The 9888-nt window shown below is 31.0% G+C and overlaps 1 protein-coding gene across 4 annotated transcripts in view; it reads left to right on the forward strand.

Moving 5' to 3' along the window:
• Positions 1 to 6837: 6837 nt before the first annotated feature.
• The window catches only part of LOC107464740 (uncharacterized), a 20224-nt gene continuing 17173 nt past the window's right edge, over positions 6838 to 9888 (forward strand). The window contains exons 1-3 of one of the 4 annotated variants that reach the window (XR_008002525.1): positions 6838 to 7569; positions 8142 to 8341; positions 8390 to 8732. Coding sequence is in view for 1 of the 4 variants with exons in the window: in XM_021131813.2 (XP_020987472.1) it covers positions 6909 to 7529 (621 nt within the window). In the remaining 3 variants the exon portion in view is untranslated. The other 3 variants (XR_008002524.1, XR_008002523.1, XM_021131813.2) reach the window with 3 other exon arrangements.

The following is a 9888-nucleotide window of genomic DNA, read 5'->3' on the forward strand; positions in this document are numbered from 1 at the left end:
AACCTCTTTTGCTATGCGATGAACCAGATTTGCTTAACTCTGATTTCGTTCCTCATTCTGGCGGAATGCTCTTTTGATAGAAAGCACTGTCCAAGTTGATGAACTCTCTCAGAGAAGACTTCTCAGAACATGAACTTCAAACCCTGATTATCTCTCATTGGCTTCAGAATAATAAAAAATTTGTCTTTTGTATCTCCTTGCATGTTGCTAAGATACTCTCTACCAAGTCAACTCCTTGAGCTGTGTGCTACCAACTTAGCCTTTCACTTTCTTCCATTAATCTCCAATTTAGAATTTTGAAACAAATCTCTTTAACTTGACCAAATACCTCAGAACAGCAAAGAAGAAAAGTTTTCAATGGCAATCTCACATCTGAACCCTTGAGATACTGTTTTGTCCCCAAAAAATAATTTTGTCCTTTGATTCACAACAGTGTGTTTCAGAAATCACTTTCTCTATATATCTCAAAATGAAGTAGCAGAGAGTTGGAGAAGGAGAGAAAAAAGTAAGATGCATGCAAAAGAAAATGAATCACCTTTAGCTTCTGACTTAGCTTGATGTAGTTTGATTTGGGTGATTATACCTCAACCTTTTTGCTTAACCCTTCTCTTTCTTGACATGTTAATTTACAAGTTTGGATGTTGTTTCATTGCGATAGTAGTTAGAGTCAATTTTGTTTTAGAAAGTTATCAATCACATGTCTCAAAGCATTATTTCCTTTATTTTAATTAATAAAAAATTACATATTAAAACTCTATTATTTTTTAGCTAATATTTATATTGATATGTATTTAATTAGATTTCAGTCATATCTTTTCTATTTTGTTCATGGCATCTAAGCCAGTTGGTTGGTTAGTTAGGTTTGAAATATATTAGTATGCTTTGAGCTTGATTATGTGAGCATATGCTTATGTAATGAGTGTTTTTTCTATTTCCAGTTTATTTGAGTGCTTTTTCTATTTGTACAAATTATTAGAGTTCTTCATTTATGTATTTACTTGTTATTGTTTCTTAGGAAGTGATGATGGATTATTCTAAACAAATTAAGCTATGTGTTGGATATTACTGGATTATGAGAATGCAATTTGACACGCTAATGCTGCTTTTTTTAGTCACTTTATATATGTATATTAGGAATAGAAGGCGGAGTCATTCTTCGATTGGTCGAAGAGTGAACACACTACCATTAAGGCGAGATGAATTAGATAATATCATTGGGGAGGGTGGAGATAGAAATTGCATATGGGAGTTAAGAATGAGTTTGAATGCATTGACAACTTTATGTGAATTGCTACAAATTCAAGGTGGATTAGACAAAGATGGTCATGTTGGCATAGGCGAGCAAGTAGCTACTTTCTTAATCATATTAGCTCACTATACCAAAAATCAAGTGTACAAGTCAGGTTCTATATGTTTGGTAAAACTATTAGTAGGTATTTTCACAAGGTATTGTGTTCGGTTTTGTGTGTCTAAAGTATCTTATTTGCAAAGGCATACCCTGTACTGGAAGATTGTGTAGATTTCAGATGGAAATGGTTCAAGGTAGGTCGTGTATGTAGCTCTAATTTTTATTGGTCAAGTTTACTCTATGTGTAATAACTGTTTTTTTTTTACATTTGATAGGGTTGTCTAGGAGCATTAGATGGAACTTACGTAGATGTCACAGTCCCGAAGAGTGATAAATCTAGATATCAGACGAGAAAATCTAGAATATCCACCAATATCTTAGGAGTTTGCAATCGGAACATGAGTTTCGTCTGTGTCCTTGACGGTTGGGAAGGATCGGCATCTGATTCAAGAGTACTTAAGGATGTTATTACTCGACGTAATGGCTTGAAAATACCTATTGTTATGTCTAAATTAATCTTTTGAAAAGAATAATAACTATTGTTTATGAGAATTACAATGTATTTCTTATATTTTTCCATCCTTCCATTTTATGGTGTTATTACTTAGTGGATGCTGGCTATGCCAATGAGAGAGGATTTTTATCTCCTTATAGAAATGTTCACTATCATGTGAATGAGTGGGTTCAAGGTCATCGGACACCACAAAATCATCTAGAGTTATTTAATGAGAAGCACTCTTCGACTAAAAATGTGGTTGAGCGGTGCTTTGGGTTGCTTAAGAAAAGATAGGCAATTCTATGAAGTTACTCGTTCTATCCTATTAGAGTTTAAAGCCACATTATTATTGCTTGTTTGTTACAAAATTTTATTCGTATGAATATGGATGTTGATCCCAAAAAAGATGCAACTCTTTTGCCATAACACATACCAGCCTGCAATTTCCCTCTTCATCCAATCTCTTCCGTCTTCCACTTTTCATGCCACCCTTTGATTCTTTAGATCTCAAGGATGTCTTCACCATTACTGGTGGAGCCTTGTAGATACTCTCAACAGAAAACAAAAATTTGGAGTTGAATTCAAAATCAACCTAGCTTGTTACAAAAATGATTATAAAAATTTAAGTTCAATTTCTACTATTAATGTAAGAATCACTTTGCCATATATATAAAATTCTAGAGTTCAAAGATTGTAATCTCCTATAAAATTAAATTGGTTACTTTGCCAGATTCTCGGTTAATGGTTTTTTGAAATGCTTTTGGGACTATATCAATCTTCAAGAATGGGGTAGTGGCAAGAATCACACTCACATATATATAAAATAAGAGTTATATGCTTAAACAAGTCCTATGCTTAGTGATGTTAATTAATTTTAAACAATGAACTTCAGCCAATTGTAGAAAAATCTTATTATATTTTGTGGTATCCATTCTAAATGGGTCATACAAAATGTAATAGCATTTCAAGTTTTCAACCCTTGTCAGGATAATTTTATATCCATTACACTTTGAGAAGCAATGAGAAATTATTAATTTTGTCACTAATTCACTTTCATGGTACCAAAAACTCATCATATGTTCTGTAGAAAATAACAAAAAAATATTGATATGAATATAGAGAAAGAGAGTAGCACTTTTGGAGTATTTTGACGGTAATAAATAAAATCAGATATCAACACATGGTGTTCTCCATCGATGAGTAATATTCTGTGAGCAACGCTGGCTAATTGGACCTGCAAATAATGACCCAACAATTAAGAAGAACAAGGAGGAGAAGAAAGAAAAGAGGAAGAAGAAGAAGAAGGAGAAGAAGAAGAATCGTACAAAGATTCGCCTCGAAGAAGAAGAACCACACAAAGATGCATCCAGAAAAGATCCACCCAACGGCGAAGAAGGAGGAGGCTAGAAGTGAGATTTTTGGGGGTAGGGGTGAGGGGGGAGAAACCCTCGAAGCAATTTGCAAGTTCCTAAAGTAGTTTTTCTTTTTAATTATTTGATTTTTATTTTAAATTATAGGAAAAAAAAATGGTCTTTTACTAATTATGTAGTGTCTTGTTCTTTAAAACAAACATAATATTAGACACTCGTCTAATGTTATGTCTATTATATCCAAACACCATACACAAATACAAATATTTTATGTCTATGTCTCAAGTGTCTTATAACATCATTGGAACCAATTCCTAAAGAATTGTAAAAAATTAGGGAGAAGTTGAATTTTGACAAAAAAAATTAAAAAAATATCACCGACAAAAAAAATACTAAACCCGTCGTACCCTGTTAAAACTCGCGGTTTAAGCGATACGATTAGGCAGATTTTTACTATGTGACGGTCTCAATTTTTTAATCCAATCTATCTTTTTTGACGAATTATGCGAACTGATCCAGTGAATTTAAGTTCATTTCCCACCCTACGGAGGACCAAGGATTCTCTTTTTCGTTATTTTGATAGTAATTAATTAGAATAATTAAATTAATGCCTAATGGAAGTAGATTGGATGATGCAGAATGGAAATTGGGCTTTTTTTTTTATGGTAGCATATTGGGTAGTATGCGTAGAATTGTAACTTGAAGGTTTTTAATGTCTTCATAGTAGTAGAATAAGTTTTGTTCTGTTGGCCAATTTTTTTTTTCAATAAGAGCACTTTCGTCCTCATTTCAAAATGAATGAACATTCAAAAAAACATTTATTTTTGTCATATTGTTGAGAGTATGAGAGATAAATTTGTCTTAGTAAAATTATATTTTGTTTACAAAATACAAAATATATACATTTATACTAATTTTGACTTACAAAGATTGAATTTTGGTGTGAAAAAAAATAAAAAATATTAATTTTGACCTATAAATTATTAATTAAATAAAAATGTAAAATATAAAATATAGATTTTTAACTAGACTATACTAATTTTGACTTACAAAAATTGAATTTTGGTATGAAATAAAAAATAAAAAAAATTCATAACGACTTAAGGAATCACCTCATGCAAATAAATATCCTCGATGCATAAAACTGAAAAGAAAAAATGGTGGACTGTATACAAAACAGGAATTTAAACTTACGAACATTAAGGTTAACGTATATTGTGGTGTGTCATCCCAATCACATTGATTTCCTTTTCAACCTGTTGCAATAATAAAGTGTTCAACTATTTCATTCACTGCAAAAAAAAGTTTTTATAAACATATCCATGCATTAAGAGTGTTCCAATGTGAAAATGTTAAATTTTTGTGGTTGACTTTTGTCAACAACTTCCATGATGGTGACTTGCGATAATTGGGTGAAGGTTCAACACGCTTTTAATGCAAGTTTTGTTAATAAGTATTTTAGGAGCACACTCAATATTATTTATTTTGAAAACGGTTCTGCTACGTTACCAACAGCATATCTGCCAACTTCTGCCAACTTTTATTTATAATTGTGTTTTATGAAAGTGTGTTTTTGGATGTGTCTAATAAAAATGTTTTTTTTATAGCTGTGTTTAATAGAAATGTATTTATAGATATATTTTCTGGATGTGTCTCTTTATATATATATTTAAAATATATTAATTATTAGACACATCCACGAACACACTTCCATGAAACACAATTATAAATAAGAGTTGACAAAAGTTGGCAGGTAATATGTTGATACCCTATACTTTTCCTTTTGAAAAAATATAACTTTTATACATTTCTTATATGATAGTAAATGAATTGAATACTTATTAGCTAAACCTTTAATTTACGTGATTTTTTTTCCTATGTGATTTTATTATTGGTCATTTCCAAAATAATGTTTTGATTAGGGTTGCTCACAAATTAATTTTCAATGTATATTAAAAGATATCAAACTATTAAATTGTTATTGACTTACGAAAGAATGATGATGAGAATTGAGTATTTTAAATTATGTTTATTTTATTTTTAATACAATATTTATAATTATAAAGATTTTAATATTTGTAAATATAAAAATTATAATTTTATTATAATTTTAAAAATTATAAATTTACTAAAATGATTGTGAATTTAACGAACTTAATCTACCAATCCATTTATCCACCGTTAGATAGGATATGATAGAATTTTAGGATTGTCTCACTAAACGGAATGAGACTGACCAACTCGTCGAAAGACAAACTTTTAATGGAACAGGGCTGGGACGCACTTCCTCATTCACTTGTCACCTCTAATTCTCCATCACAATACTATTAGGTTGCGTTTGTTTTTAGAGACAGGACAGAACATGACACTGAAACGGAGACGAAAACACAGGATAGAACATGACACTGAAACGGAGACGAAAACACTAAAAATTATCTTTTGTGTATTGTGTTGGGATACGATGGACAAGACACTAATGTAATGTCTAGTATTATGTTTGGATACACATGGACAAGACTAAAATATTATATGAAATTGAAAAAATAATTAATTTTTGCATATAAAAATCTATTTTTATTTAAAAAAAAACTAATTTTTTTTATCTAAAAATTGATTTTTCTTTATAAAATACTGATTTTTCTTTAAATTATATAAAATCAATTACAATTTATAAATTATTTTTTAGCATTTTAAAAGATTAATTTTATTTTTGATAATGTTTATCTTTCAAAAGTTTTAATATTAATTATTTTTGTTATTATTTTTATTACAAATCAAATAATATAATATAAGGTTAAAATGGTATTGAAGTGATAAAAAGAAAAGAATTATCTACCCTAATAAAAAGTTCTACAGAAATGAGAAAGTACTTGGAAAAGAAAGAGATAGAGAAAAAACAGGAAGAAAAAAATATCTCTGAACAACGCAATAAGAAAAATAAAAAGGGGTAATAGTGGAAAATAAAGGAAAACAAGATTTATAAAATTGTCCGTGTCCACTCTTTCAAATTCCGTATCTATTATTGTCCTTCGTGAAAGAGAAAAGTGGACACAAAAGTATAAAAAATCGTCTTAGAAACAATATATCCACTGTCCATATCTCTGCTTTCAAACACTTTTTAAACAAATGTTGTCCATATCTCTGTGTTCCCAAAAACAAACACTACCTTATAAATGAGGTACAGAGACAGCATAATTTTTACACATGTGGCAGTCTTATAATGCACCGCTTATTAACAGTATCACATGATGTTTTTGAATGTAAGCACCAATGTTTCTTGCTTACTAGCTACTTAGACACTATGCTACTCGCCTACTACAAAATAATAACACGTAAATGTAAACATCATAACTCGGTTGAAAAGACCCATATAGTGATTGGCTCATCTCTAATTTATTTGCCCAATCGTTATTTCTTTCCCCACTTTTATTCTTTATTCATAAACTTTTACCATTGACATTGTAAACTAGACCGGCAGAATTAGAAGCTGGAATTTGAACATTCTAAACTGAACTTTAAGAATATAATTCACCTACCGACTATTATTTTATTGCACCACCATTTAGCTACGACTACACATTACTTAATTTATTATACTACAAATAGGCATCTCTTAACATCATCATCAGTGAATTTAAAAGCTTATTTGAGCCAGTCATTATGTGAACCATTCTTCTCTACAAAGGAAAAAACAATGGAGGGAAATTCAATACCAACAACTATGGCTATGAATCAGAATGGAGCACACAGAGGAAGAGCATCATCAAGGGATACCCAAAAGGGAAACTGGGTTGAAGAGATGCGAGGTTCTCTAATGGTTGTAGCAACGGTTATTGCAACCCTAACTTTCCAAATTGCAATAAACCCCCCAGGGGGCGTTTGGCAACAGGACTCAAATAACCAACAGGGTTGTGCTTCTGGGAACACCTGCAAAGCTGGCACTTCTGTTTTGGCTACTTCCTCCGATGACGAAAACCAACGCTTGAAATACGAAATGTTCATACTCTTGTGCACTGTTTCTTTCACTGCATCACAGACTGTGATTCTTTTTCTGCTTACTGGTTTTCAGCTGCGTAATAGGCTGGTCATGTGGTTGTTGATTCTTGTTATGTGCCTCTCGGTTATTTGCTTGGCTGGGGCTTATGTGATCTCCATTTGGATGGTGATGAAGCCACTTGACAAGTTGATTAACAAAATCACCTTGTATTATGCCTTGTTTTGGGCTGGATTGGTTGCTCTGCTTTGTCTCGCACTCTTGCTTCGCTTTCTCATCTGGCTGTTCAAGGCGTTCTACCGGTTTTTATGTTGCTGGTAGAGTAGTCAACTCATTCTTCCCTCAAATAATCAACTTATTGGTATGTTCAGAATTTAAATTTTGTTGTATAAACGATAGAATTTTGTAAAATTCAGAAATAAAAAGTGTATGTCTTTTTGATATAAATTAGTTTATTAGAATGTATTTAGTATGGTTGATTGTTTTAAGTTAATATTTGCGATAATAATTTATAATGATTCTATAAATAGTTTGTATCTTGCACTCATTAGGCATAATTCAATACACATAAATCCATTTGTTTAGTTTTTTTTTTTTCTCGAGTTCTAACATAATTGTTAAGCCGTTAAAAGATTATACTCTAGTAATACAGTGAGTAGATGCATCATTTGACGCTTAAAAAGATGAGTCAACTTGGTTGAAGGTATATGATAAATACGTGTATATGCCTCTGTATTCATTATTTTCTTAGTTTGGATGAGTTGTTTAATTATTTTAAAAAGGTGTGAAAGACAAATAGAAAATTTTTACATAGTTATTTTCTGCCTATTAGAATGGATCTTTGTAATGAGCAAATTCACTTGATTTTGTCTTGTTTAAATTTTCATCATTGATTTGAGATAAGAAAAAAATGCTGCTGAATTTGTTGGACAGAGAATTGAAGGAAGTTGCTATAATGAATAATCAGGCCAGCCACATTGATCTTAGAATGTGTTGAGGTATATTTTCTCTCCACAACTTGCACTAGGTTGCTGCATTGGGGAGTAAATAGTTGCTTATTGGATACAAAGGAGTTCATAATTAGAATTTTGCAGCGGGAAAGTAGGGTGTCTAAAACGAGCACAGCACCTTGTGTAAGTTAAATTCTAAAGCGGTCTTTGAAATTATAAAAATGCATCTAGTTGATCCCTCATCTTATTTTCAACCAATTAGCCTGCCGCCGGCCAGTGACATGGCAAATGAGTGCCACGTTGTACACCATAAAACGATATTGTATAGTTTTTGGCGCTAAAATGCACTGAAACGACGTCGTTTGACAAATTGAGACAGTTACGTTGATCACTTCATCATATTCTTCTAAACTTAAAACATTTAGCATCATGAAATCCTCGCACTTGTAATTGCTGCCTAGAGTTTGAACGGTGAAACTATCTGGTTTGGTGGAGTTCGCTCACACTCTGAGCTTCATCCGCGATCGTAGTCATTGAGCTCAGAAAGAGAAAAGGTTCTTCGCAAAACACAGAGGTAAGTCTATACTGGATAAAAAAAAAAGTTATAGCCTTTCGATTTAGGTATGCGTCATTGTGTCTGTTTGGTCAGAATTTTCTGTAGATTGATAAAATTTTTTCACTGCTCATTATTTGCTAGGGTTTATGTATGTTTTGTGGGTAGTGGAGTGTTTTTTTCTATGCTCTATTTGTACAGAAGGAAAATGAGTATTTTCTTCGATGCAATTTTATTTGGATTGGTTGATGGCTATTTTTGAAATTTTTATTTCTGTGTGAGTATCATAGTCTGTTGTATGTGTGAGTGCTATGGCTATTTGGAGTTCTCGTTGTTGATCATATAGAACTTCCATGATCTTGACTCGCACATGCAATCATGATTCTGCTTTTAATTTTAAACAAAAATAAAAGAAGAAGAAGATGAGGAAGAATGTTGGTGAAGAAAGAGAATAAGAACGATAGAAGAGTGTTACTAAAATTAGGGTTAAAAATAGGTAGAGGGACTATATTGGATCAACTAACTTCAATTGCCAGCTCAGCTAGCTATTATATACTCTAACGTGACATGTCAATGTCATGTCACTGGCCAGCGGCAGACTAATTGGCCAGAAATAAGGTAAGGGACAACTAGGTACATTTTTTACAAATTTGGAGATATAAATAGTGCAATTGGTAAGTTAAGGACTAAATTGGTGCAATCCGTGAATTTCATTAATTTAGGGACCACTTTCGGGTTTAACTCTAACTTGTGTGTATTGAGTGTGTCATTTTTTTTATAAATTATTGAATTTTATTAAATGAAAATCAAAGGTTGTTATAAAAGAACATTAATAGACTTTAATAAATACAGAATATATTAATACATAAATATATAAGTATCTTTAAGAATTTAATTTTAATACATTAACAGTATAAGTAATTTTATATGTGCATCATTGTATTTAATCACATAAAATATTAACAAAAATAACTAATTTTTACTTTGTATGAATAGTTATAAAAAAACAAATGTAATTAGACAATTATGTAAAATTATGCAAAATTTTATTCTGTAAATACATTAAAATTAAACTCATTTTTTAATATGTAATACACAAATGTAACTTTTTATTTTTAAATAAATAAATATAAAATATATAAATACTTAAAAATATAAATTACTTTTTATTCAGAGA

Source organism: Arachis duranensis, chromosome 9 (genome assembly GCF_000817695.3).
Source record: "Arachis duranensis cultivar V14167 chromosome 9, aradu.V14167.gnm2.J7QH, whole genome shotgun sequence".
In the NCBI taxonomy this organism is placed as follows: domain Eukaryota; kingdom Viridiplantae; phylum Streptophyta; class Magnoliopsida; order Fabales; family Fabaceae; genus Arachis; species Arachis duranensis.